The 27,126-nt window shown below is 53.4% G+C and overlaps 1 protein-coding gene across 1 annotated transcript in view; it reads left to right on the top strand.

Annotated features, from left to right (window-relative positions):
* OBSCN (obscurin, cytoskeletal calmodulin and titin-interacting RhoGEF) overlaps window positions 1-27,126 on the top strand; it is a 528,918-nt gene that overhangs the window by 178,268 nt on the left and 323,524 nt on the right. Inside the window, exons 26-33 of the mRNA XM_073676881.1 lie at window positions 104-208; window positions 902-1,168; window positions 6,198-6,467; window positions 11,890-12,156; window positions 12,226-12,492; window positions 15,436-15,702; window positions 16,009-16,278; window positions 16,361-16,627. Of these exons, the coding sequence (XP_073532982.1) occupies window positions 104-208; window positions 902-1,168; window positions 6,198-6,467; window positions 11,890-12,156; window positions 12,226-12,492; window positions 15,436-15,702; window positions 16,009-16,278; window positions 16,361-16,627 (1,980 nt within the window). The remainder of the gene's footprint in view (window positions 1-103; window positions 209-901; window positions 1,169-6,197; window positions 6,468-11,889; window positions 12,157-12,225; window positions 12,493-15,435; window positions 15,703-16,008; window positions 16,279-16,360; window positions 16,628-27,126) is intronic.

The following is a 27,126-nucleotide window of genomic DNA, read 5'->3' as shown; positions in this document are numbered from 1 at the left end:
TCTGTGGCCCCAGGTGGCCCCTGATCCGGCCCAGTGAGATCTGCTTGTGGTGATGATTTTCCTGCCGCCGTCTTCTCTGATCTCCGCGGTTTTTTCATTCTAGGACGGACGTTCTCATTGACCTTCAAGAGTGTCCAAGCCGAAGATGGCGGAGAAATCAAGCTGGTGGCGGAAAGTGCAGAATCCTGTGCCAACCTGCACATCAGAGGTGGGTACGGGCCCCCCGAATATACACAGGGGCCAAACAACTGATCCTGAGAGGCTGCAGTCACTATTCTGCTGGTACATTGTGCCTTATCCTCCAGTCACCTCCAGAGCTGCACTCACTATTCTGCTGTTACATCATGTCTTATCCTCCAGTCACCTCCAGAGCTGCAGTCACTATTCTGCTGTTACATCCTGTCTTATCCTCCAGTCACCTCCAGAGCTGCAGTCACTATTCTGCTGTTACATCGTGTCTCATCCTCCAGTCACCTCCTGAGCTGCAGTCACTATTCTGCTGTTACATCGTGTCTCATCCTCCAGAGCTAGTCACTATTCTGCTGTTACATCGTGTCTCATCCTCCAGTCACCTCCAGAGCTGCAGTCACTATTCTGCTGTTACATCGTGTCTCATCCTCCAGTCACCTCCAGAGCTGCGGTCACTATTCTGCTGTTACATCGTGTCTCATCCTCCAGTCACCTCCAGAGCTGCAGTCACTATTCTGCTGTTACATCATCTCTCATCCTCCAGTCACCTCCAGAGCTGCGGTCACTATTCTGCTGTTATATCGTGTCTTATCCTCCAGTCACCTCCAGAGCTGCACTCATTATTCTAATTTTATAATTGATTTCCCTGTAGTGAGCCAAGTCGTATAATAATAATATTAACCCTCGCAGTGACTCTTCTGCCTTATTGCAGAACTCCCAGTGAAAATTACGAAGCCGCTGCGGGATAAGATCGCCATAGAGAAGCACCGTGCATTCCTGGAGTGCCAAGTGTCCCGCTCCAGTGCCGAGGTCACCTGGTACAAGAAAGACAAAGTCTTACAGGCAGGCGACCGCTACGAGATTGTGAGCCAGGATCTGTACAGGAAGCTGATCATCAATGAGGTGGAGTTCACGGATGAGGACACCTACACGTGTGACGCCGGAGATGACAAGACCACGGCCAAGCTGCTGATAGAGGGTGACACCTATCTACCTCTGTATTCTCTAACTGTCTCTGTGTCCCTCTCTCTCTCTTTGTCCTGCTGTGTCCCTCTATCTCACTCTCTTTCTGTCACTCTCTCTATCTCTCTGTCTCTATTGCTGTCTCTCTCTCTCTGTCGGTCTCTCTGTTTCCCCCTCTCTCTCTCTGTGTCTCTCTCGCTCTCTCTGTGTCCCTCTCTACAATACAATACAAATAGGCTTTTTTGGCAGGACCAACATACAATTAGTGTTGCCAAAGCATGAAAAAAATAAATGTGACAGGTTAGGGGGTTTGTGGGGATGAGGTGTTGGGGGGCACGATTTGGGCAGTAATTGACCATTCGGGGGTCTTACGTTCCTCTCAGTTTATAACATGTGGTGACATATTGGGCGTCGATCTCCACCGTTTTTTCCTCTTCCCCCAGTAGGATGCGGAGCTTCCTCTCCTCGTCCATGGGTGGGAAGTCCGGGATGTGAGTGGAGAGTCTGTGGAAATGGGAGACCCTCACTGCTGAGTATTTGTTGCAGTGCAGCAGGAAGTGCGCCTCGTCCTCCAGCGCCCCCTGCTGGCACAGTCTGTTCTCCTGCGGCTTGTATGGCTGTCGATGCCGCCCTCTTTTCGCCTCTAGGCTGTGGGCACTCAGTACAGACTCAGGGTCCGCCTGTCTTTGGGGTGGTGTAACCTCTCCTGATAAGGGGCCAGAGTGTCCTCCCTCCGCAGTGCCCGTAGACGGTGAGTTTCTGGGCTTTCTCTAGTTCACTTTTCCATCCCTTTATGTATGGCTTCTTGCAGCTCTCCGAGGTCCCCTTTATTTGGCCTTTTGTCCGGGATGTGAGTGGAGAGTCTGTGGAAATGGGAGACCGACACTGCTGAGTATTTGTTGCAGTGCAGCAGGAAGTGCGCCTCGTCCTCCAGCGCCCCCTGCTGGCACAGTCTGTTCTCTCGCAGCTTGTATGGCTGTCGGTGCCACCCTGTTTACACCTCTAGGTTGAGGGTACTCCGTCTGTACAGACTTGGGGTCAGCCTGTCTTTGGGGTGGTGTAACCTCTCCAGATATGGGGCCAGACTGTAGTCCCTCCGCAGTGACTTTATGTATGGCTTCTTGCCTCTCTCCGAGGTCCCCTTTATTTGGGCTTTATTCAGGCTGTGTTGCTGACTTTGGCTGGACTGGCTGTCGGGGTTCCTGGCTTGCTCTGGGCTCCGGCTCAGCCGGGCTTTATGATGGTAGGAGCTGGGGTTGCTGCTCTATATGTGCGCCTGGTGTGATGGCGCTCTCTTGTGTACAGTCAGCCATATGGGGAATCTGCCCTACAGGCTATGTTTGAGGGGGAAGACTTTGCTTGGGCTGACATCCTGGTCTTGTCTGTTGGCCCCATACTTCTCTGCTGTACAGCAGTGTAGGGGTGAAGCCGGACCCTCACCGGTGGTCTGAGGTGGTACAGTTGTCTTCTGGTGCTGTAGAAGGTCCTGCACGCTTTTCTCTTCGGGCCTCCGCTTCTTGCTTGAGGCTCCCGGTTTGGCCTAGCTCCAGACCGAGGTAGGTATAGCTGCGGCTCTTCTCCAGCCTGGAGACATTTAATGTGAGGGAGGGCGTGGGGTTTATTCTGGTTCCTTCTCTGAAACACCATGACTTTGGTCTTCTCGCTCTTTCTGTGTCCTTCGCGCTCTCTCTATCTCTCGCTCTCTCTGTGTCTTTCTCGCTTTCTCTGTGTGTCTCACTCTATCTCTCTCTGTGTGATTCGCTCTTGCTCTGTCTGTGTCTCTCTCGCTTTCTCTTTCTCTCTCTCTGTCCCTCTCTCTCGTGCTCTCTGTATCCCTCGCTCTCTCTCTTTGTCTGCCTGTCTCTTTGTCTCTACGTCCCTCATTCCCTCTGTGTCTCTCGCTCTCTCTGTGTCTATTTCGCTTTCTCTGTGTCTCTCTCTCTGTCCCTTTCTCTCGCACTCTCTGTGTCCCTCACACTCTCTTGGTGTCTCTCTCTTGCTCTCTGTGTCTCTCACCCTCTCTCACTCTCTCTATCAGTGTCTCTCTCTCTATGTCTCTCGCTCTCTCTGTGCCCCTCTCTCTTGCTCTCTCATATCTCTATCTCTCTCTATACCCCTCTTTTTCTCTCTTTCTCTGTCCCTCTCTTGCTCTCTCTCACTGTATCTCTCTTTTGCTCTCTCTGTGTCCCTTGCTGTCTCTCTCACTCTGTGTCCCTCTCTTTCTCGCTCTCTCTATCTCTCTCTGTGCCCCCTCTCTCTCTGTATCTCTTTCTCGTGCTCTCTCTGTGTACCTCGCTCTCTCTCACTATCTCTGTCCCTCTCTGTATTTCTCTCTCTCTGTGTCTCTTGCTCTCTATGTCCCTCTGTCTCTCTTTGTGTCCCTTGCTCTCTCTGTGTCTTGTGATTTCTCTGTGTCCCTCTCTGTGTCCCTTTCTCTCGTACTCTCTGTGTCCCTTGCTCTCTCTCTTTGTCTCTGTCTGTCTCTCACTCCCTCTGTATCCCTCACTCTTGCTCTCTCTGTGTCTCTCACTTTCTCTGTGTGTCTCTCTCTGTGTCTCTCTCTCTCTTTGTACCTCACACTCTCTCTCTGTGTCTCTCTCTTGCTCTCTGTGTCTCTCACCCTCTCTCGCTTTCTCAATCTCTCTCTGTCCTTCTCTCGCTCTGTGTCTCTCTCTCTATCTCTCACTCTCTCTGTGCCCTCTCTCTCTCATATCTCTATTTCTCCGTGCACCTCTCTTTCTCTCTCTCTGCGTCCCTCGCCCTCTCTATCTCTCTCTGTCCCTCTCACTGTGTCTCTCTCGCTTGCTCTCTCTGTGTCCCTCTATCTCTTTCTCTGTGCCCCTCTTTCTATCTCTCACTGTCCCTCTTTCACGCTCTCTCACTGTCTCTCTCTGTGTCCTTCACTCTCTATCTCGCGCTCTCTTGTGCTCCCCCGCTCTCTCTCTGTGCCCCCCCACTCTCTCTCTGTGCCCCCCGCTCTCTCTCTGTGCCCCCGCTCTCTCTCTGTGCCCCCGCGCTCTCTCTGTGCCCCCGCTCTCTGTGCCCCCGCTCTCTGTGCCCCCGCTCTCTCTGTGCCCCCGCTCCCTCTGTGCCCCCGCTCTCTCTCTGTGCTCCCCGCTCTCTCTCTGTGCCCCCCGCTCTCTCTCTGTGCCCCCCATGCTCTCTCTGTGCCCCCCGTTCCCTCTGTGCCCCCCGCTCTCTCTCTGTGCTCCCCGCTCTCTCTCTGTGCCCCCCGCTCTCTCTCTGTGCCCCCCGCTCTCTCTCTGTGCCCCCCGTGCTCTCTCTGTGCCCCCCACGCTCTCTCTGTGCCCCCCGTTCCCTCTGTGCCCCCCGCTCTCTCTCTGTGCCCCCCGCTCTCTCTCTATGCCCCCCGTGCTCTCTCTGTGCCCCCCGTTCCCTCTGTGCCCCCCGCTCTCTCTCTGTGCCCCCCGCTCTCTCTCTGTGCCCTCCGCGCTCTCTCTCTGTGCCCCTGCTCTCTCTGTGCCCCCCCATTCCTTCTGTGCCCCCCACGCTCTCTCTGTGCCCCCCACGCTCTCTCTGTGCCCCCGCTCTCTCTCTGTGCCCCCCGCTCTCTCTGTGCCCCCCGCTCTCTCTCTGTGCCCCCCGCTCTCTCTCTGTGCCCTCCGCGCTCTCTCTCTGTGCCCTCGCTCTCTCTCTGTGCCCCCCCTGTGCCCCCGGTCTCTCTCTGTGCCCTCTGCGCTCTCTCTCTGTGCCCCCGATCTCTCTCTGTGCCCCCCTGTTCCCTCTGTGCCCCCCGTTCTCTCTGTGCCCCCCGCGCTCTCTCTGTGCCCCCTCGTTCCCTCTGTGCCCCCCGTTCTCTCTGTGCCCCCCGTTCTCTCTGTGCCCTCCGCGCTCTCTCTCTGTGCCCTCGCTCTCTCTCTGTGCCCCCGCTCTCTCTCTGTGCCCCCCTCTCTCTCTCTGTGCCCTCCGCGCTCTCTCTGTGCCCCCGATCTCTCTCTGTGCCCCCCCTTTCCTCTGTGCCCCCCGTTCCCTCTGTGCCCCCCATTCTCTCTGTGCCCCCCGCGCTCTCTCTGTGCCCCCCCGTTCCGTCTGTGCCCCCGTGTACTCTCTGTGCCCCCCGCGCTCTCTCTGTGCCCTCGCTCTCTCTCTGTGCCCCCGCTCTCTCTCTGTGCCCCCCGCTCTCTCTGTGCCCCCCGCTCTCTCTCTGTGCCCTCCGCGCTCTCTCTGTGCCCCGATCTCTCTCTGTGCCCCCCCTTTCCTCTGTGCCCCCCGTTCCCTCTGTGCCCCCCATTCTCTCTGTGCCCCCCCCGTTCCGTCTGTGCCCCCGTGTACTCTCTGTGCCCCCCGCGCTCTCTCTGTGCCCTCGCTCTCTCTCTGTGCCCCCGCTCTCTCTGTGCCCCCCGCTCTCTCTCTGTGCCCCCCGCTCTCTCTCTGTGCCCCCCCGTTCCGTCTGTGCCCCCGTGTACTCTCTGTGCCCCCCGCGCTCTCTCTGTGCCCTCGCTCTCTCTCTGTGCCCCGCTCTCTCTCTGTGCCCCCCGCTCTCTCTCTGTGCCCTCCGCGCTCTCTCTGTGCCCCGATCTCTCTCTGTGCCCCCCCTTTCCTCTGTGCCCCCCGTTCCCTCTGTGCCCCCCATTCTCTCTGTGCCCCCCCGTTCCGTCTGTGCCCCCGTGTACTCTCTGTGCCCCCCGCGCTCTCTCTGTGCCCTCGCTCTCTCTCTGTGCCCCCCGCTCTCTCTCTGTGCCCCCCGCTCTCTCTCTGTGCCCTCCGCGCTCTCTCTGTGCCCCCGATCTCTCTGTGCCCCCCGTTCTCTCTGTGCCCCCCCCGTTCTCTCTGTGCCCCCCCCGTTCTCTCTGTGCCCCCCGCGCTCTCTCTGTGACCCCCCGTTCCCTCTGTGCCCCCGTGTACTCTCTGTGCCCCCGTGTACTCTCTGTGCCCCCCGCGCTCTCTCTGTGCCCCCCCGTTCTCTCTGTGCCCCCCCCGTTCCCTCTGTGCCCCCGTGTACTCTCTGTGCCCCCCCGTTCCCTCTGTGCCCCCCGCGCTCTCTCTGTACCCCCCGCTCTCTCATACCTTTTATCTATGTACAGAACAATCCATCAATATCATCAGTGAGTTGAGTGATGTTGAGGTGACGGAGCCGGAGCCGGCGACATTCGAGTGTGTGACATCCATTGTGTCAGTGAAGCCTCCGAAGTGGCTCCTGGGAGGTGAAGTTCTGCAGGATAGAAAAGATGTCGGCATAGAGCAGGAGGGGACGGTGCATCGGCTCACCCTGAGAAAGACGTCCCCGGAGATGAGCGCCTCCGTCCAATTTCATATTGGGAAATCCAAGTCAACAGCTAACCTGGTAGTGAAAGGTGAGTGAGAATCGCCCGTCTTCTCTGCCTAAGGGGGCACCTGTCTCCTCTGCCTGAGGGGCGCCCGTCTTCTCTGCCTAAGGGGGCACCTGTCTCCTCTGCCTGAGGGGCGCCCGTCTTCTCTGCCTAAGGGGGCACCTGTTTCCTCTGCCTGAGGGGCGCCTGTCTTCTCTGCCTAAGGGGGCACCTGTCTCCTTTGCCTGAGGGGCGCCTGTCTTCTCTGCCTAAGGGGGCACCTGTCTCCTTTGCCTGAGGGGCGCCTGTCTTCTCTGCCTAAGGGGGCACCTGTCTCCTCTGCCTGAGGGGCGCCCGTCTTCTCTGCCTAAGGGGGCACCTGTTTCCTCTGCCTGAGGGGCGCCTGTCTTCTCTGCCTAAGGGGGCACCTGTCTCCTTTGCCTGAGGGGCGCCTGTCTTCTCTGCCTAAGGGGGCACCTGTCTCCTTTGCCTGAGGGGCGCCTGTCTTCTCTGCCTAAGGGGGCACCTGTCTCCTCTGCCTGAGGGGCGCCCGTCTTCTCTGCCTAAGGGGGCACCTGTTTCCTCTGCCTGAGGGGCGCCTGTCTTCTCTGCCTAAGGGGGCACCTGTCTCCTTTGCCTGAGGGGCGCCTGTCTTCTCTGCCTAAGGGGGCACCTGTCTCCTTTGCCTGAGGGGCGCCCGTCTTCTCTGCCTAAGGGGGCACCTGTCTCCTCTGCCTGAGGGGCGCCTGTCTTCTCTGCCTAAGGGGGCACCTGTCTCCTTTGCCTGAGGGGCGCCTGTCTTCTCTGCCTAAGGGAGCACCTGTCTTCTCTGCCTAAGGGGGCACCTGTCTCCTCTGCCTGAGGGGCGCCCGTCTTCTCTGCCTCTGGGGGCACCTGTCTCCTCTGCCTGAGGGGCGCTCATCTCCTCTGCCTAAGGTGGCGCCCATCTCCTCTGCCTAAGGGGGTGTCCAGCTCCCCTGTCTAAGGGGGGAGCCCTTCTCCTTTGCCTGAGGGGCGCTTGTCTCCTCTGCCTAAGGGGGCATCCGTCTCCTCTTCCTAAGAGGGCATCCGTCTCCTTTGCCTGAGGAGCGCCCGTCTGCTCTGATTGAGGGGCACCCGTCTCCTTTGCCTGAGGGGCGCTCATCTTCTCTGCCTAAGGGGGCACCCATCTCCTCTGCCTGAGGGGCGCCAGTCTCCTCTGCCTGAGGGGCACCCGTCTCCTCTGATTGAAGGGCACCCGTCTCCTTTGCCTGAGGGGCGCTCACCTCCTCTGCCTAAGGGGGCACCTCCTGTCTCCTCTGCCTGAGGGGCGCTCGTCTCCTCTGCCTAAGCGGGCGCCTGTCTCTTCTGCCTGAGAGGCGCCCATCTCCTCTGATTGAGGGGCACCTTTTTCTTCTGCTGAGGGACGCTCATCTCTTCTGCCTGAGGGGCGCTTGTCTCTTCTGCCTGAGGGGCACCTGTCTCCTCCGTCTAAGGGGCGCCAGTCTCCTCTGCCTGAGTGGCGCTCTTCTCTTCTGCATGAGGGGCGCTCATCTCCTCTGCATGAGGGACGCTCATCTCCTCTGCATGAGGGACGCTCATCTCCTCTGCATAAGGGACGCTCATCTCCTCTGCCTGAGGGTCGCTCATCTCCTCTGCATGAGGGGTGCTCTTCTCTTCTGCCTGAGGGACGCTCATCTCCTCTGCCTGAGGGGCGCTCATCTCCTCTGCATAAGGGACGCTCATCTCCTCTGCCTGAGGGTCGCTCTTCTCTTTTGCCTGAGGGGCGCTCATCTCCTCTGCATGAGGGACGCTCATCTCCTCTGCCTGAGGGACGCTCTTCTCTTCTGCCTGAGGGGCGCTCATCTCCTCTGCATGAGGGTCGCTCATCTCCTCTGCATAAGGGTCGCTCATCTCCTCTGCATGAGGGACGCTCTTCTCTTCTGCCTGAGGGGCGCTCATCTCCTCTGCATGAGGGGCGCTCTTCTCTTCTGCCTGAGGGACGCTCTTCTCTTCTGCCTGAGGGGCGCTCATCTCCTCTGCATGAGGGACGCTCTTCTCTTCTGCATGAGGGATGCTCATCTCCTCTGCCTGAGGGTCGCTCATCTCCTCTGCATAAGGGACGCTCATCTCCTCTGCATGAGGGTCGCTCATCTCCTCTGCATGAGGGTCGCTCATCTCCTCTGCATGAGGGGCGCTCATCTCCTCTGCCTGAGGGGCGCTCATCTCCTCTGCCTGAGGGACGCTCTTCTCTTCTGCATGAGGGTCGCTCATCTCCTCTGCATGAGGGTCGCTCATCTCCTCTGCATGAGGGGCGCTCATCTCCTCTGCCTGAGGGTCGCTCATCTCCTCTGCCTGAGGGACGCTCTTCTCTTCTGCATGAGGGACGCTCATCTCCTCTGCCTGAGGGGTGCTCTTCTCTTCTGCCTGAGGGATGCTCATCTCCTCTGCATGAGGGACGCTCATCTCCTCTGCATAAGGGACGCTCATCTCCTCTGCATGAGGGACGCTCTTCTCTTCTGCCTGAGGGGCGCTCATCTCCTCTGCATGAGGGGCGCTCATCTCCTGTGCATGAGGGACACTCTTCTCTTCTGCTTGAGGGGCGCTCATCTCCTCTGCATAAGGGACGCTCATCTCCTCTGCATGAGGGACGCTCTTCTCTTCTGCCTGAGGGACGCTCTTCTCTTCTGCATGAGGGACGCTCTTCTCTTCTGCATGAGGGACGCTCTTCTCTTCTGCCTGAGGGACGCTCTTCTCTTCTGCATGAGGGACGCTCTTCTCTTCTGCATGAGGGACGCTCTTCTCTTCTGCATGAGGGACGCTCATCTCCTCTGCATGAGGGGCGCTCATCTCCTCTGCCTGAGGGACGCTCATCTCCTCTGCATAAGGGACGCTCATCTCCTCTGCATGAGGGACGCTCTTCTCTTCTGCATGAGGGGCGCTCATCTCCTCTGCATGAGGGACGCTCATCTCTTCTGCATGAGGGACGCTCATCTCTTCTGCATGAGGGACGCTCTTCTCTTCTGCATGAGGGACGCTCTTCTCTTCTGCATGAGGGACGCTTATCTCCTCTGCCTGAGGGACGCTCATCTCCTCTGCATGAGGGACGCTCATCTCTTCTGCATGAGGGACGCTCATCTCTTCTGCATGAGGGACGCTCTTCTCTTCTGCCTGAGGGGCGCTCTTCTCTTCTGCATAAGGGACGCTCTTCTCTTCTGCCTGAGGGACGCTCATCTCTTCTGCATGAGGGACGCTCTTCTCTTCTGCATGAGGGGCGCTCATCTCCTCTGCCTGAGGGGCGCTCTTCTCTTCTGCCTGAGGGACGCTCTTCTCTTCTGCCTGAGGGACGCTCTTCTCCTCTGCCTGAGGGGCGCTCATCTCCTCTGCCTGAGGGACGCTCATCTCCTCTGCATGAGGGACGCTCATTTCCTCTGCATGAGGGACGCTCATCTCCTCTGCATGAGGGGCGCTCATCTCCTCTGCATGAGGGACGCTCATCTCCTCTGCATGAGGGACGCTCATCTCCTCTGCATGAGGGGCGCTCATCTCCTCTGCATGAGGGACGCTCATCTCCTCTGCATGAGGGACGCTCATCTCCTCTGCCTGAGGGGCGCTCATCTCCTCTGCATGAGGGGCGCTCATCTCCTCTGCATGAGGGGCGCTCATCTCCTCTGCCTGAGGGACGCTCATCTCCTCTGCATGAGGGACGCTCTTCTCTTCTGCATGAGGGGCGCTCATCTCCTCTGCCTGAGCGGCGCTCATCTCCTCTGCATGAGGGGCGCTCTTCTCTTCTGCCTGAGGGACGCTCTTCTCTTCTGCCTGAGGGACGCTCTTCTCTTCTGCCTGAGGGACGCTCTTCTCCTCTGCATGAGGGTCGCTCTTCCCTTCTGCCTGAGGGGCGCTCTTCTCTTCTGCATGAGGGACGCTCATCTCCTCTGCCTGAGGGACGCTCATCTCCTCTGCATGAGGGACGCTCATCTCTTCTGCATGAGGGACGCTCTTCTCTTCTGCATGAGGGGCGCTCATCTCCTCTGCCTGAGGGACGCTCATCTCCTCTGCCTGAGGGACGCTCTTCTCTTCTGCATGAGGGTCGCTCTTCCCTTCTGCATGAGGGACGCTCTTCTCCTCTGCATGAGGGGCGCTCATCTCCTCTGCATGAGGGACGCTCTTCTCTTCTGCATGAGGGACGCTCATCTCTTCTGCATGAGGGACGCTCTTCTCCTCTGCATGAGGGGCGCTCATCTCCTCTGCATGAGGGTCGCTCTTCCCTTCTGCCTGAGGGGCGCTCATCTCTTCTGCATGAGGGACGCTCTTCTCTTCTGCATGAGGGACGCTCTTCTCTTCTGCATGAGGGACGCTCTTCTCTTCTGCATGAGGGACGCTCTTCTCTTCTGCATGAGGGACGCTCTTCTCTTCTGCATGAGGGACGCTCTTCTCTTCTGCATGAGGGACGCTCTTCTCTTCTGCATGAGGGACGCTCTTCTCTTCTGCATGAGGGACGCTCTTCTCCTCTGCATGAGGGGCGCTCATCTCCTCTGCATGAGGGACGCTCTTCCCTTCTGCCTGAGGGGCGCTCATCTCCTCTGCCTGAGGGGCGCTCTTCCCTTCTGCATGAGGGTCGCTCTTCTCCTCTGCATGAGGGACGCTCTTCTCTTCTGCATGAGGGACGCTCTTCTCTTCTGCCTGAGGGACGCTCTTCTCTTCTGCATGAGGGACGCTCTTCTCCTCTGCATGAGGGACGCTCATCTCCTCTGCATGAGGGTCGCTCATCTCCTCTGCATGAGGGTCGCTCATCTCCTCTGCATGAGGGGCGCTCGTCTCTTCTGCCTGAGGGGCGCTCGTCTCTTCTGCCTGAGGGGCGCTCGTCTCTTCTGCCTGAGGGGCGCTCATCTCTTCTGCCTGAGGGGCGCTTGTCTCTTCTGCCTGAGGGGCGCCTGTCTCCTCCGTCTAAGGGGCGCTCATCTACTCTGCATGAGGGGCGCTCTTCCCTTCTGCATGAGGGACACTCTTCCCTTCTGCATGAGGGGAGCTCGTCTCTTCTGCATGAGGGTCGCTCATCTCCTCTGCATGAGGGTCGCTCATCTCCTCTGCATGAGGGTCGTTCTTCCCTTCTGCCTGAGGGGCGCTCGTCTCTTCTGCCTGAGGGGCCCTCATCTCTTCTGCATGAGGGGCGCTCATCTCTTCTGCCTGAGGGGCGCTTGTCTCTTCTGCCTGAGGGGCGCCTGTCTCCTCCGTCTAAGGGGCGCTCATCTCCTCTGCATGAGGGGCACCTGTCTCTTCTGCCTGAGGGGCACCTGTCTCCTCCGTCTAAGGGGCGCTCATCTCCTCTGCATGAGGGACACCTGTCTCCTCTGCCTGAGGGGCGCTTGTCTCTTCTGCCTGAGGGGCACCTGTCTCCTGCGTCTAAGGGGCGCCCGTCTCCTTGCTTCAGTGGCACAGATTTACTCACTCCTTGTTCCCAGGATCCTGACTTCTTTTTCTATTCCAGAGATTCCAGTTCAGGTGACTCAGAAGCTGGAGGATAAGTCGGTCAGCGAGCGTCAGTCCGTCCTCTTCTCCTGTGCGTTCCGGCCTCCTCCTAAGTTTGTGGAGTGGTTCAAGGGGAAGACGCTAATCGAAGCCTCAGACAGATGCAGAGTGAAGCAGGAGCGCGGCACCGCAGAGCTGAGGATGATGAAGGTGACTCCTGAGGATGGCGGCACGTACACGTGTAAAGCTGGTACAGCCCTGACTTCAGCCTCACTCACTGTTCAAGGTATGTATTAGATGAGGGGCGGTGGGAGCTCTGCAGCGGTCACTTCATTGTCTGCCCACAACTCCGCAGCTCGTGATGTGAAAGTGCTTAAGCCATTGACCAAGGTGGAGGTGGAGGAGGAGAGCTGTGCTGTGTTCTCCTGTGAGCTCTCGCACGAGGACGAGGAGGTGGAATGGTTCCTAAATGACACACTGCTCTACACCAACAACTACAATGACATCAAGAAGATCAGCGGCTGCCACACCCTCACCCTGAAACAAATGGCCGCCCAGGACTCTGGCACCGTCAGCCTCAAGACCCAGAAGCTGACACTCAGCGCAGAGCTGAAGGTCATAGGTAGGTGGAGGAGGAAGGCAGAGGTAGGTGAATGGAGGCCGGAGAGGAAGGTGGAGGTAGAGTAGAGATACAGGAAGGGAGGAAGGTGAAGGTGTGGGAGGAAAACATGGGGAGGAAGACGGAAGGAGAGAGGAAGATGGAGGGAGGAAGGCAGAGGTAGGTCAATGGAGGCCGGAGAGGAAGGTGGAGGTAGAGTAGAGATACAGGAAGGGAGGAAGGTGAAGGTGTGGGAGGAAAACATGGGGAGAGATGCAGAGGGAGATAGGAAGGTAGATGGAGGAAGGCAAGGGGAGGAAGACGGAAGGAGAGAGGAAGATGGAGGGAGGAAGGCAGAGGTAGGTGAATGGAGGCCGGAGAGGAAGATGGAGGTAGAGTAGAGATACAGGAAGGGAGGAAGGTGAAGGTGTGGGAAGAAAACATGGGGAGAGATGCGGAGGGAGATAGGAAGGTAGATGGAGGAAGGCAAGGGGAGGAAGACGGAAGGAGAGAGGAAGATGGAGGGAGGAAGGCAGAGGTAGGTGAATGGAGGCCGGAGAGGAAGGTGGAGGTAGAGTAGAGATACAGGAAGGGAGGAAGGTGGAGGTGTGGGAGGAAAACATGGGGAGAGATGCAGAGGGAGATAGGAAGGTAGATGGAGGAAGGCAAGGGGAGGAAGACGGAAGGAGAGAGGAAGATGGAGGGAGGAAGGCAGAGGTAGGTGAATGGAGGCCGGAGAGGAAGGTGGAGGTAGAGTAGAGATACAGGAAGGGAGGAAGGTGAAGGTGTGGGAAGAAAACATGGGGAGAGATGCAGAGGGAGATAGGAAGATAGATGGAGGAAGGCAAGGGGAGGAAGACGGAAGGAGAGAGGAGGATGGAGGGAGGAAGGCAGAGGTAGGTGAATGGAGGCCAGAGAGGAAGGTGGAGGTAGAGTAGAGATACAGGAAGGGAGGAAGGTGAAGGTGTGGGAGGAAAACATGGGGAGAGATGCAGAGGGAGATAGGAAGGTAGATGGAGGAAGGCAAGGGGAGGAAGACGGAATGAGAGAGGAAGATGGAGGGAGGAAGGCAGAGGTAAGTGAAGAGAGGAAGGTGGAGGTAGAGTAGAGATACAGGAAGAGAGGAAGGTGAAGGTGTGGGAGGAAAATATGGGGAGAGATGCAGAGGGAGATAGGAAGGTAGATGGAGGAAGGCAAGGGGAGGAAGACGGAAGGAGAGAGGAAGATGGAGGGAGGAAGACAGAGGTAGGTGGATGGAGGCCGGAGAGGAAGATGGAGGTAGAGTAGAGATACAGGAAGAGAGGAAGGTGAAGGTGTGGGAGGAAAACATGGGGAGAGATGCAGAGGGAGATAGGAAGGTAGATGGAGGAAGGCAAGGGGAGGAAGACGGAAGGAGAGAGGAAGATGGAGGGAGGAAGGCAGAGGTAGGTGAATGGAGGCCGGAGAGGAAGGTGGAGGTAGAGTAGAGATACAGGAAGGGAGGAAGGTGAAGGTGTGGGAAGAAAACATAGGGAGAGATGCAGAGGGAGATAGGAAGGTAGATGGAGGAAGGCAAGGGGAGGAAGACGGAAGGAGAGAGGAGGATGGAGGGAGGAAGGCAGAGGTAGGTGAATGAAGGCCGGAGAGGAAGGTGGAGGTAGAGTAGAGATACAGGAAGGGAGGAAGGTGGAGGTGTGGGAAGAAAACATGGGGAGAGATGCAGAGGGAGATAGGAAGGTAGATGGAGGAAGGCAAGGGGAGGAAGACGGAAGGAGAGAGGAGGATGGAGGGAGGAAGACGGAAGGAGAGAGGAGGATGGAGGGAGGAAGGCAGAGGTAAGTGAATGGAGGCCGGAGAGGAAGATGGAGGTAGAGTAGAGATACAGGAAGGGAGGAAGGTGGAGGTGTGGGAAGAAAACATGGGGAGAGATGCAGAGGGAGATAGGAAGGTAGATGGAGGAAGGCAAGGGGAGGAAGACGGAAGGAGAGAGGAGGATGGAGGGAGGAAGGCAGAGGTAGGTGAATGGAGGCCGGAGAGGAAGGTGGAGGTAGAGTAGAGATACAGGAAGAGAGGAAGGTGAAGGTGTGGGAGGAAAACATGGGGAGAGATGCAGAGGGAGATAGGAAGGTAGATGGAGGAAGGCAAGGGTAGGAAGACGGAAGGAGAGAGGAGGATGGAGGGAGGAAGGCAGAGGAAGGTGAATGAAGGCCGGAGAGGAAGGTGGAGGTAGAGTAGAGATACAGGAAGGGAGGAAGGTGGAGGTGTGGGAGGAAAACATGGGGAGAGATGCGGAGGGAGATAGGAATGTAGATGGAGGAAGGCAAGGGGAGGAAGATGGAAGGAGAGAGGAAGATGGAGGGAGGAAGGCAGAGGTAGGTGAAGAGAGGCCGGAGAGGAAGGTGGAGGTAGAGTAGAGGTAGAGGAAGACAGAAGAAAAAAAGGTGGGGAGAGGAAGTGGAGGGAGAAAGGCGGAGGAAGGCTGAAGGCAGGAATGCTGAAGGAAGAGGAAGGTGGGGAAATGAAGGTGGAGGGAAAAGGTGGAGGTGTGGGAGGAACACATGGGAAGGAAGGTGGAGGGAGATAGGAAGTGGAGGAAGGTGGAGGGAGAGAGGAAGGTGGCAGGAGGAAGGCACGGGAATGTGGGTAAAAGAAGGTGTAGGATCCAGCATCTGTCAAAGCACCAGTATTCCCAATTATTAGGCTCCTCCAGATTCCTATCATATTTCTGGTCACATTTCGTGTGCCTGTTGCTAAGTTCTGCTTGGAGGACCTTGATTCATCCAGATTGCTACCCTTGAGATAGTAGATGCCAGATCAGTGGGATTTTTGGATGGTCGGGGACCAGATTAATACACGGCTTGAATAATGTCTCTATGATAACACTAATCTAGCAGCACATAAGCAAGAAGTATTGTCATAGGGACTCCACTGAGGAGGTGAGTCTTTACTCCAGTCTAGTAACATGCTGGAATGTTTTTCACCTTGTAGAGAAGCCTGCGGTGTTCTTGAAGTCTCTAGATGACGCTGTGGGGGAGGAGCGAGGGTCGGTCACTCTGAAGTGCGAGGTCTCAAAACCAAAAGTCACCGCTGTATGGAAGAAGAACGACCAAATCCTGCCGCATGGAGACAAATATCAGCAGGTCCAAGCTGGAAAAAGCGTGTCCCTCACCATCCACCACCTGAACAAGGCCGACGCAGGACTCTACACCTGTGACATCGGCACCGATGTGGCCAAGTCCAAAGTTGGCGTGCAAGGTAAACACTACATTCCCATCATCCCCGTGTCTGTGGTGGGGGCTTGTCACGTGGACATACATGAAGGATAGCTGTCAGCTGATGCCCACCCTGTCCTACGGTCATCAGACGGTGGTCCAGTCCCACAGGTGTTGGTGCGTGTGGCTCCACCAGATTAGCAGGTGGTGCGATCGGTAGTTTACACTGTCTGATCCATAATCCTGATACATCAATAATAAAGTCCGTACCGTAGATTATAATTACCCTCCTCACAATCTCATGTTATCCGGGGACTCTGCCTCTAATCCTCCACTATGCTCCTCGCAGAACTGAACATCGGCATCACAAAACGCCTGAAGAGCACCGAGGCCAAGGAAGGCGAGAGCTGCAGCTTCGAGTGCGTCCTGTCTCACGAGAGCATCGATGAATGCTCCTGGACGGTGAACGGAAGTGACATCGTGAATGATAAAAGGTTCGAGGTGTCCAACAAGGGACGGAAATACCTGCTGAACATCAAAGAGGTGAAGGCCAGCGATGCCGGGGACGTGCTCTTCACAGCTCGAAATCTGACGTCCAAAGCCACGCTGACCGTCAGAGGTGAGGAGTACCCATGAGGCTGGGCAACGAGGCGTCAGGCTGGTTTTGATCTTCTCGCCTTCAACCTTCCTTTGTATTTCAGAAAAGCCTGCAATTATTTCCCGTCCCCTGGAAGATAAATCTTCCGCTGCTGGAGAAGACATTGTGCTGAAATGTGAACTCTCCAAGGAAGACTCAAATGTCAAGTGGTCCAAAGACGGGAAAGTGCTGAAGAAAAGCCAGAAATATGAGGTCTGCCAGGAGGGAACGGAGAACTGGATCATAATTCATGAGGTCTCCTCCAAGGACTCTGGAGAATATGTCTGTGAAACCTCCATCTCCAAGACCAAAGCCTCAGTGCAGATTGCAGGTAAGTGATGATGGTGGAGGAAAACCACGCAAACACGAGGAGGAGGGACAAACTCCGTGAAGATGTTGTCCGTGATGAATCCCAGTGCTGTAAGGCAACAATGGTAACCACTGAGCCACCATGCTGCCCAATGCTAGCCACTGTTCTGCCCTATACACAGTACAGTGCTAACTAGTGATCCACTGTTCTGCCCTATACACAGTACAGTGCTAACTAGTGATCCACTGTTCTGCCCTATACACAGTACAGTGCTAACTAGTGATCCACTGTTCTGCCCTATACTGTTATGCCCTATAGTGCTAACCACTGAGGACAGTGGGTACGGAAAGTATTCAGACCCCTTTACATTTTTCACTCTTTGTTTCATTGCAGCCATTTGGTAAATTCTAAAACGTTCATTTTTTTCTCATTAATGTGCACTCTGCACCCCATCTGGACAGAAAAAAAACAGAAATGTAGAAATTTTTGCAATTTATTAAAAAACTGAAATCTCACATGGTCATAAGTATTCAGCCCCTTTGCTCAGACACTCATATTTAAGTCACATGCTGTCCATTTCCTTGTGATCCTCCTTGAGATGGTTCTACTCCTTCATTGGAGTCCAGCTGTGTTTAATTAAACTGATAGGACTTGATTTGGAAAGGCGCACACCTGTCTATATAAGACCTCACAGCTCACAGTGCATGTCAGTGCAAGACATATGAAAGCCTGCATAGAGTTTGCTCAAAAACACATGAAGGACTCCCAGACTATGAGAAATAAGATTCTCTGGTCTGATGAGACGAAGACAGAACTTTTTGGTGATAATTCTAAGCAGTATGTGTGGAGAAAACCAGGCAATGCTCATCACCTGCCCAATACAATCCCAACAGTGAAACATGGTGGTGGCAGCATCATGCTATGGGGGGGTTTCAGCTGCAGGGACAGAACGACTGGTTGCAATTGATGGAAACATAAATGCGGCCAAGTACAGAGATATCCTGGATGAAAATCTCTTCCAGAGTGCTCTGGACCTCAGACTTGGCCGAAGGTTATTAGCGGGGGGATATTATAGTCCGGTATCTGCTGGTGATTAGCGGTGGAGATATTATAGTCTGGTATTTGCGGGTGACTAGCTGGGGGATATTATAGTCTGGTATCTGCAGGTCATTAGCGGGGGGATATTATAGTCCCGTATCTGCTGGTGATTAGCTGGGGGATATTATAGTCCGGTATCTGCAGGTGATTAGCGGTGGAGATATTATAGTCTGGTATTTGCGGGTGACTAGCTGGGGGATATTATAGTCCGGTATCTGCGGGTGATTAGCGGGGGGATATTATAGTCTGCTGTCTGCGGGTAATTAGCGGGGGGATATTATAGTCCGGTATCTGTGGGTTATTAGCGGGAGAATATTGTAGTCCGGTATCTGCGGGTGATTAGTGGGGGGATATTATAGTCGGGTTATTAGCGGGGGGATATTATAGTACGGTGTCTGCGGGTTATTAGCGGGGGATATTATAGTCCGGTATCTGCGGGTTATTAGCGGGGGATATTATAGTCCGGTATCTGCGGGTGATTAGCTGGGGGATATTATAGTCTGGTATCTGCGGGTTATTAGCGGCAGGGATATTATAGTCAGGTATCTGCGGGTGATTAGCGGGGGGATATTATAGTCCGGTATCCGCGGGTGATTAGCGGGTGAGATATTATAGTCCGGTTTCTGTGGGTGATTAACTGGGGGATATTATATTCCGGTATCTTCGGGGGTTATTTGCGGGTGAGATATTATAGTCCGGTATCTGTGGGTGATTAGCAGGGGAGATATTATAGTAGGGTATCTGTGAGTTATTAGCGGGGGGATATTATAGTCCGATATCTGCGGGTTATTAGCTGGAGATTATTGTAGTCCGGTATCTGCGGGTGATTAGTGGGGAGATATTATAGTCCGGTATCTGCGGGTTATTAGCGGGGGGATATTATAGTTTGGTGTCAGTGGGTAATTAGCGGGGGGATATTATAGTCCGGTATCTGCAGGTTATTAGCGGGAGAATATTATAGTCCAGTATCTGTGGGTGATTAGCGGGGGGATATTATAGTCGGGTATCTGCGGGTGATTAGTGGGGGATATTATAGTCCGGTATCTGCCGGTGATTAGCTGGGGGATATTATAGTCCAGTATCTGTGGGTGATTAGTGAGGGGATATTATAGTTCGGTATCTGCGGGTGATTAGTGGGGGGATATTATAGTTCGGTATCTGCGGGTGATTATATGGGGGATAATATAGTCTGATTTCTGCAGGTGATAAGCAGGGGTATATTATAGTCTGGTATCTGCAGGTGATTTGTGGGGGATATTATAGTCCGTTACCTTTGGGCTATTAACTTGGGGGATATTATAGTCCGGTATCTGCTGGTTGACTAGCGTCAGAAATAATATAGTCGGGTATCTGCGGGTGATTAGCGGGGCTATATTACAGTACGGTATCTGCGGGTTATTAGCGGGGGGATATTATAATACGGTATCTGCGGGTTATTAGTGGGAGGATATTATAGTCCGGTATCTGCAGGTGATTAGCGGGGGGGATATTATAGTCCGGTATCTACTGGTTATTAGCAGGGGGATATTATAGTCCGGTATCTACTTGTTATTAGCAGGGGGATATTATAGTCCGGTGTCTGCGGGTGATTAGTGGGGGATATTATAGTCCGGTATCTGCAGGTAATTATCGGGGGATATTATAGTCCGGTATCTGCGGGTGACTAGCGGCAGAAATATTATAGTCGGGTATGTGCTGGTTATTAGCAAGTGGATATTATATTCTGGTATCTGTAGGTGAATAGCAGGGGAGATATTATAGCCTGGTATCTACAGGTGATTAGCGGGGGTATATTATAGTCCAGTATCTAAAGGTGATTAGCGGGGGGATATTATAGTCCGGTATCTGCGGGTGATTAGCGGGTGAGAAATTATAGCCTGGTATCTGTGGGTGATTAGCTGGGGGATATTATAGTCTGGTATCTGCGGGTGAATAGTGGGGGATATTATAGTCTGGTATCTGCTGTTTATTAGCTGGGAGATATTATAGTTCACTATCTGCGGGTGATTAGCGGGGGGATATTATAGTCCAGTATCTGTGGGTGATTAGTGAGGGGATATTAAAGTTCGGTATCTGCGGGTGATTAGTGGGGGGATATTATAGTTCGGTATCTGCGGGTGATTATATGGGGGATAATATAGTCTGGTTTCTGCAGGTGATAAGCAGGGGTATATTATAGTCCAGTATCTGCAGGTGATTTTTGGGGGGATATTATAGTCTGGTTTCTGCAGGTGATAAGCAGGGGTATATTATAGTCCGGTATCTGCGGGTTATTAATTTGGGGGATATTATAGTCCAGTATCTGCTGGTGACTAGCGTCAGAAATAATATAGTCGGGTATCTGCGGGTGATTATAATCCGGTATCTGCAGGTCATTAGCGGGGGGATATTATAGTCCGGTATCTGCGGGTTGTTAGCGGGGGGATATTATAGTCCGGTATCTGCAGGTGATTAGCGGGGGGATGTTATAGTCTGGTATCTGTGAGTTATTAGCTGGGGGATATTTTAGTCCGATATCTACTGGTTATTAGCTGGGGAATATTATAGTCCGGTGTCTGCGGGTGAATAGCAGGGGAGATATTATAGTCCGGTATCTGTGGGTGAATAGTGAGGGATATTTTAGTCCGGTATCTACTGGTTATTAGCGGGGGGATATTATAGTCCGGTATCTGTGGGTGATTAGTGAGGGGATATTATAGTCTGGTGTCTGCGGGTGATTAGTGGGGGGATATTTAGTCCTTTGTCTGCGGGTTATTAGCGAGGGGATATTATAGTCCGGTGTCTGCGGGTGATTAGTGGGGGGGATATTATAGTCCGGTGTCTGCGGGTGATTAGCGAGGGGATATTATAGTCCGGTATCTGCAGGTGATTAGTGGGGGGATATTATAGTCCGGTGTCTGCAGGTGATTAGTGGGGGGATATTATAGTACGGTGTCTGCGGGTGATTAGCGAGGGTATATAATAGTCCGGTATCTGCAGGTGATTAGCGGGGGGATATTATAGTCCAGTGTCTGCTGGTGATTAGTGGGGTGACATTATAGTCCGGTGTCTGCGGGTTATTAGCGAGGGGATATTATAGTCCGGTATCTGTGGGTTAATAGCGAGGGGATATTTTAGTCCGGTATCTGCAGGTGATTAGTGGGGGGATATTATAGTCCGGTATCTGTGGGTGATTAGTGAGGGGATATTATAGTCCGGTGTCTGCGGGTGATTAGCGGGGGGATATTATAGTCCGGTATCTGTGGGTGATTAGTGAGGGGATATTATAGTCCGGTGTCTGCGGGTGATTAGCGGGGGGATATTATAGTCCGGTGTCTGCGGGTGATTAGTGGGGGTATATTATAGTCCGGTATCTGTGGGTGATTAGCGGGGGATATTATAGTCCGGTGTCTGCGGGTGATTAGTGTGGGGATATTATAGTCCGGTGTCTGCGGCTTATTAGCGAGGGGATATTATAGTCCGGTGTCTGCGGGTGATTAGTGGGGGGATATTATAGTCCGGTATCTGCAGGTGATTAGCGGGGGGATATTATAGTCCGGTATCTGCAGGTGATTAGCGGGGAGATATTATAGCCTGGTATCTGCAGGTGATTAGTGGGCGGATATTATAGTCCTGTTTCTACAGGTGATTAGTGGGGGGATATTATAGTCCGGTATCTGCGGGTGATTAGTGGGGGGATATTATAGTCCGGTGTCTGCAGATGATTAGCGGGGGGATATTATAGTCCGGTGTCTGCGGGTGATTAGTTGGGGGGGATATTATAGTCCGGTATCTGCAGGTGATTAGCGGGGGGATATTATAGTCCGGTGTCTGCGGGTGATTAGCGGGGTGATATTATAGTCCGGTATCTGAAGGTGATTAGTGGGCGGATATTATAGTCCGGTTTCTACAGGTGATTAGTGGGGGGATATTATAGTCCGGTATCTGCGGGTGATTAGTGGGGGGATATTATAGTCCGGTGTCTGCGGGTAATTAGCTGGGGTGATATTATAGTCCGGTATCTGCAGGTGATTAGTGGGCGGATATTATAGTCCGGTTTCTGCAGGTGATTAGCGGGGTGATATTATAGTCCAGTATCTGCAGGTGATTAGTGGGCGGATATTATAGTCCGGTTTCTACAGGTGATTAGCGGGGGGATATTATAGTCCGGTATCTGAGGGTGATTAGTGAGGGGATATTATAGTCCGGTGTCTGCGGGTGATTAGTGGGGGGATATTATAGTCCGGTGTCTGCGGCTGATTAGCGAGGGGATATTATAGTCTGGTGTCTGCGGGTGATTAGTGGGGGGATATTATAGTCCGGTATCTGCAGGTGATTAGTTGGGGGATATTATAGTCCAGTGTCTGCGGGTGATTAGTGGGGGGATATTATAGTCCTGTATCTGCAGGTGATTAGCGAGGGGATATTATAGTCCGGTGTCTGCGGGTGATTAGCGGGGGGATATTATAGTCCGGTATCTGCGGGTGATTAGCGGGGGGATATTATAGTCTGTTATCTGCAGGTGATTAGCTGGAGGATATTATAGTCCGGTATCTGCGGGTGATTAGTGGGGGATATTATATTACGGTGTCTGCAGGTGATTAGCGGGGTTATATTATAGTCCGGTATCTGCAGATGATTAGCGGGGGGATATTATAGTTCGGTATCTGCAGGTGATTAGCTGGGGTATATTATAGTCCGGTATCTGCGGGTGATTAGTGAGGGGATATTATAGTCCGGTGTCTGCAGGTTATTAGTGGGGGCATATTATAGTCCGGTGTCTGCGGGTTATTAGCGGGGGGATATTATAGTCCGGTATCTGCAGGTGATTAGCGGGGAGATATTATAGCCTGGTATCTGCAGGTGATTAGTGGGCGGATATTATAGTCCAGTTTCTACAGGTGATTAGTGGGGGGATATTATAGTCCGGTATCTGCGGGTGATTAGTGGGGGGATATTATAGTCCGGTGTCTGCAGATGATTAGCGGGGGGATATTATATTCCGGTATCTGCGGGTTATTAGCGGGGGGATATTATAGTCCGGTGTCTGCGGGTGATTAGTGGGGGGATATTATAGTCCGGTATCTGCAGGTGATTAGCGGGGGGATATTATAGTCCGGTGTCTGCGGGTGATTAGCGGGGTGATATTATAGTCCGGTATCTGCAGGTGATTAGTGGGCGGATATTATAGTCCGGTTTCTACAGGTGATTAGTGGGGGGATATTATAGTCCGGTATCTGCGGGTGATTAGTGGGGGTATATTATAGTCCGGTGTCTGCGGGTAATTAGCTGGGGTGATATTATAGTCCGGTATCTGCAGGTGATTAGTGGGCGGATATTATAGTCCGGTTTCTGCAGGTGATTAGCGGGGTGATATTATAGTCCGGTATCTGCAGGTGATTAGTGGGCGGATATTATAGTCCGGTTTCTACAGGTGATTAGCGGGGGGATATTATAGTCCGGTATCTGAGGGTGATTAGTGAGGGGATATTATAGTCCGGTGTCTGCAGGTGATTAGTGGGGGGATATTATAGTCCGGTGTCTGCGGCTTATTAGCGAGGGGATATTATAGTCTGGTGTCTGCGGGTGATTAGTGGGGGGATATTATAGTCCGGTATCTGCAGGTGATTAGTGGGGGGATATTATAGTCCAGTGTCTGCGGGTGATTAGTGGGGGGATATTATAGTCCTGTATCTGCAGGTGATTAGCGGGGGGATATTATAGTCCGGTGTCTGCGGGTGATTAGCGGAGGGATATTATAGTCCGGTATCTGCGGGTGATTAGCGGGGGGATATTATAGCCTGGTATCTGCAGGTGATTAGCTGGAGGATATTATAGTCCGGTATCTGCAGGTGATTAGCTGGAGGATATTATAGTCCGGTATCTGCGGGTGATTAGTGGGGGGATATTATAGTCCAGTGTCTGCGGGTGATTAGTGGGGGGATATTATATTCCGGTGTCTGCAGGTGATTAGCGGGGTTATATTATAGTCCGGTATCTGCAGATGATTAGCGGGGGGATATTATAGTCCGGTATCTGCAGGTGATTAGCGGGGGGATATTATAGTCCGGTATCTGCAGGTGATTAGCGGGGGGATATTATAGTTCGGTATCTGCAGGTGATTAGCTGGAGGATATTATAGTCCGGTGTCTGCGGGTGATTAGTGGGGGGATATTATATTCCGGTGTCTGCAGGTGATTAGCGGGGTTATATTATAGTCCGGTATCTGCAGATGATTAGCGGGGGGATATTATAGTCCGGTATCTGCAGGTGATTAGCGGGGGGATATTATAGTCCGGTATCTGCGGGTGATTAGCGGGGGGATATTATAGTCCGGTGTCTGCGGGTGATTAGCTGGGGGATATTATAGTCCGGTGTCTGCGGATGATTAGCGAGGGGATATTATAGTCCGGTGTCTGCGGGTGATTAGCGGGGGGATATTATAGTCCGGTATCTGCGGGTGATTAGTGGGGGGATATTATATTCCGGTGTCTGCAGGTGATTAGCGGGGTTATATTATAGTCCGGTATCTGCAGATGATTAGCGGGGTTATATTATAGTCCGGTATCTGCAGATGATTAGCGGGGGGATATTATAGTCCGGTGTCTGCGGCTTATTAGCGGGGGGATATTATAGTCCGGTATCTGCAGGTGATTAGCGGGGGGATATTATAGTCCGGTATCTGCAGGTGATTAGCGGGGGGATATTATAGTCCGGTATCTGCGGGTGATTAGCTGATTAGCGGGGGGATATTATAGTCCGGTGTCTGCGGGTGATTAGCGGGGGGATATTATAGTCCGGTGTCTGCTGGTTATTAGTGCTGGGATATTATAGTCCGGTGTCTGCTGGTTATTAGCGGGGGGATATTATAGTCCGGTATCTGCAGGTGATTAGCGGGGGGATATTATAGTCCGGTATCTGCAGGTGATTAGCGGCGGGATATTATGGTCCGGTATCTGCAGGTGATTAGCGGGGGGATATTATAGTCCGGTATCTGCAGGTGATTAGCGGGGGGATATTATAGTCTGGTATCTGCTGGTGATTAGTGGGGGGATATTATAGTCCGGTGTCTGCTGGTTATTAGTGGGGGGATATTATAGTCCGGTGTCTGCTGGTTATTAGCGGGGGGATATTATAGTCCGGTGTCTGCTGGTTATTAGTGGGGGGATATTATAGTCCGGTATCTGCAGGTGATTAGCGGGGGGATATTATAGTCCAGTATTTGCCGGTGATTAGCGGGGGGATATTATAGTCTGGTGTCTGCGGGTTATTAGTGGGGGGATATTATATTCCTGTATCTGCAGGTGATTAGCGGGGGGATATTATAGTCCGGTGTCTGCTGGTTATTAGTGGGGGGATATTATAGTCCGGTATCTGCAGGTGATTAGCGGGGGGATATTATAGTCCGGTGTCTGCTGGTTATTAGTGGGGGGATATTATAGTCCGGTATCTGCAGGTGATTAGCGGGGGGATATTATAGTCCGGTGTCTGCCGGTTATTAACGGGGGGATATTATAGTCCGGTGTCTGCTGGTGATTAGCGGGGGGATATTATTGTCCGGTGTCTGCGGGTTATTAGTGGGGGGATATTATTGTCCGGTGTCTGCGGGTTATTAGTGGGGGGATATTATAGTCCGGTATCTGCAGGTGATTAGCGGGGGGATATTATAGTCCGGTGTCTGCGGGTTATTAGCGGGGGGATATTATTGTCCGTTGTCTGCTGGTTATTAGTGGGGGGATATTATAGTCCGGTATCTGCAGGTGATTAGCTTGGGGATATTATAGTCCGGTGTCTGTGGGTGATTAGCGGGGGGATATTATAGTCCGGTGTCTGCTGGTTATTAGTGGGGGGATATTATAGTCCGGTATCTGCAGGTGATTAGCGGGGGGATATTATAGTCCGGTGTCTGCGGGTTATTAGTGGGGGAATATTATAGTCCGGTATCTATGGGTGATTAGCGGGGGATATTATAGTACGGTATCTGCAGGTCATTAGCGGGGGGGATATTATAGTCCGGTGTCTGTGGGTTATTAGCGGGGGGGATATTATAGTCCGGTGTCTGCGGGTTATTAGTGGGGGAATATTATAGTCCGGTGTCTGCGGGTTATTAGTGGGGGGATATTATAGTCCGGTGTCTGCGGGTTATTAGTGGGGGGATATTATAGTCCGGTATCTGCAGGTGATTATCGGGGGGATATTATAGTCCGGTGTCTGCCGGTTATTAACGGGGGGATATTATAGTCCAGTGTCTGCGGGTGATTAGCGGGGGGATATTATTGTCCGGTGCCTGCGGGTTATTAGTGGGGGGATATTATAGTCCGGTGTCTGCGGGTTATTAGTGGGGGGATATTATAGTCCGGTATCTGCAGGTGATTAGCGTGGGGATATTATAGTCCGGTGTCTGCGGGTTATTAGCGGGGGGATATTATTGTCCGTTGTCTGCTGGTTATTAGTGGGGGGATATTATAGTCCGGTATCTGCAGGTGATTAGCGGGGGGATATTATAGTCCGGTGTCTGCGGGTGATTAGCGGGGGGAAATTATAGTCCGGTGTCTGCTGGTTATTAGTGGGGGGATATTATAGTCCGGTATCTGCAGGTGATTAGCGGGGGGATATTATAGTCCGGTGTCTGCGGGTTATTAGTGGGGGAATATTATAGTCCGGTATCTATGGGTGATTAGCGGGGGATATTATAGTACGGTATCTGCAGGTCATTAGCGGGGGGGATATTATAGTCCGGTGTCTGCGGGTTATTAGCGGGGGGGATATTATAGTCCGGTGTCTGCGGGTTATTAGTGGGGGAATATTATAGTCCGGTGTCTGCGGGTTATTAGTGGGGGGATATTATAGTCCGGTGTCTGCGGGTTATTAGTGGGGGGATATTATAGTCCGGTGTCTGCGGGTAATTAGCGGGGGGATATTATAGTCCGGTGTCTGCGGGTTATTAGTGGGGGGATATTATAGTCCGGTATCTGCAGGTGATTAGCAGGGGGATATTATAGTCCGGTGTCTGCTGGTTATTAGTGGGGGGATATTATAGTCCGGTATCTGCAGGTGATTAGCGGGGGGATATTATAGTCCGGTGTCTGCGGGTTATTAGTGGGGGGATATTATAGTCCGGTATCTGCAGGTGATTAGCGGGGGGATATTATAGTCCGGTGTCTGCGGGTTATTAGCGGGGGGATATTATAGTCCGGTGTCTGCGGGTTATTAGCGGGGGGATATTATAGACCGGTGTCTGCGGGTTATTAGTGGGGGGATATTATAGTCCGGTGTCTGCGGGTTATTAGTGGGGGGATATTATAGTCCGGTATCTGCAGGTGATTAGCGGGGGGATATTATAGTCCGGTGTCTGCTGGTTATTAGTGGGGGGATATTATAGTCCGGTATCTGCAGGTGATTAGCGGGGGGATATTATAGTCCGGTGTCTGTGGGTTATTAGT

This window comes from Phyllobates terribilis, unplaced genomic scaffold, assembly GCF_046119375.1.
Source record: "Phyllobates terribilis strain yellow unplaced genomic scaffold, ASM4611937v1 Scaffold_4__5_contigs__length_816908805, whole genome shotgun sequence".
In the NCBI taxonomy this organism is placed as follows: domain Eukaryota; kingdom Metazoa; phylum Chordata; class Amphibia; order Anura; family Dendrobatidae; genus Phyllobates; species Phyllobates terribilis.
The sequence above is the reverse complement of the archived record's forward strand: the minus strand, read 5'-3'. Positions and strand labels throughout refer to the sequence as shown.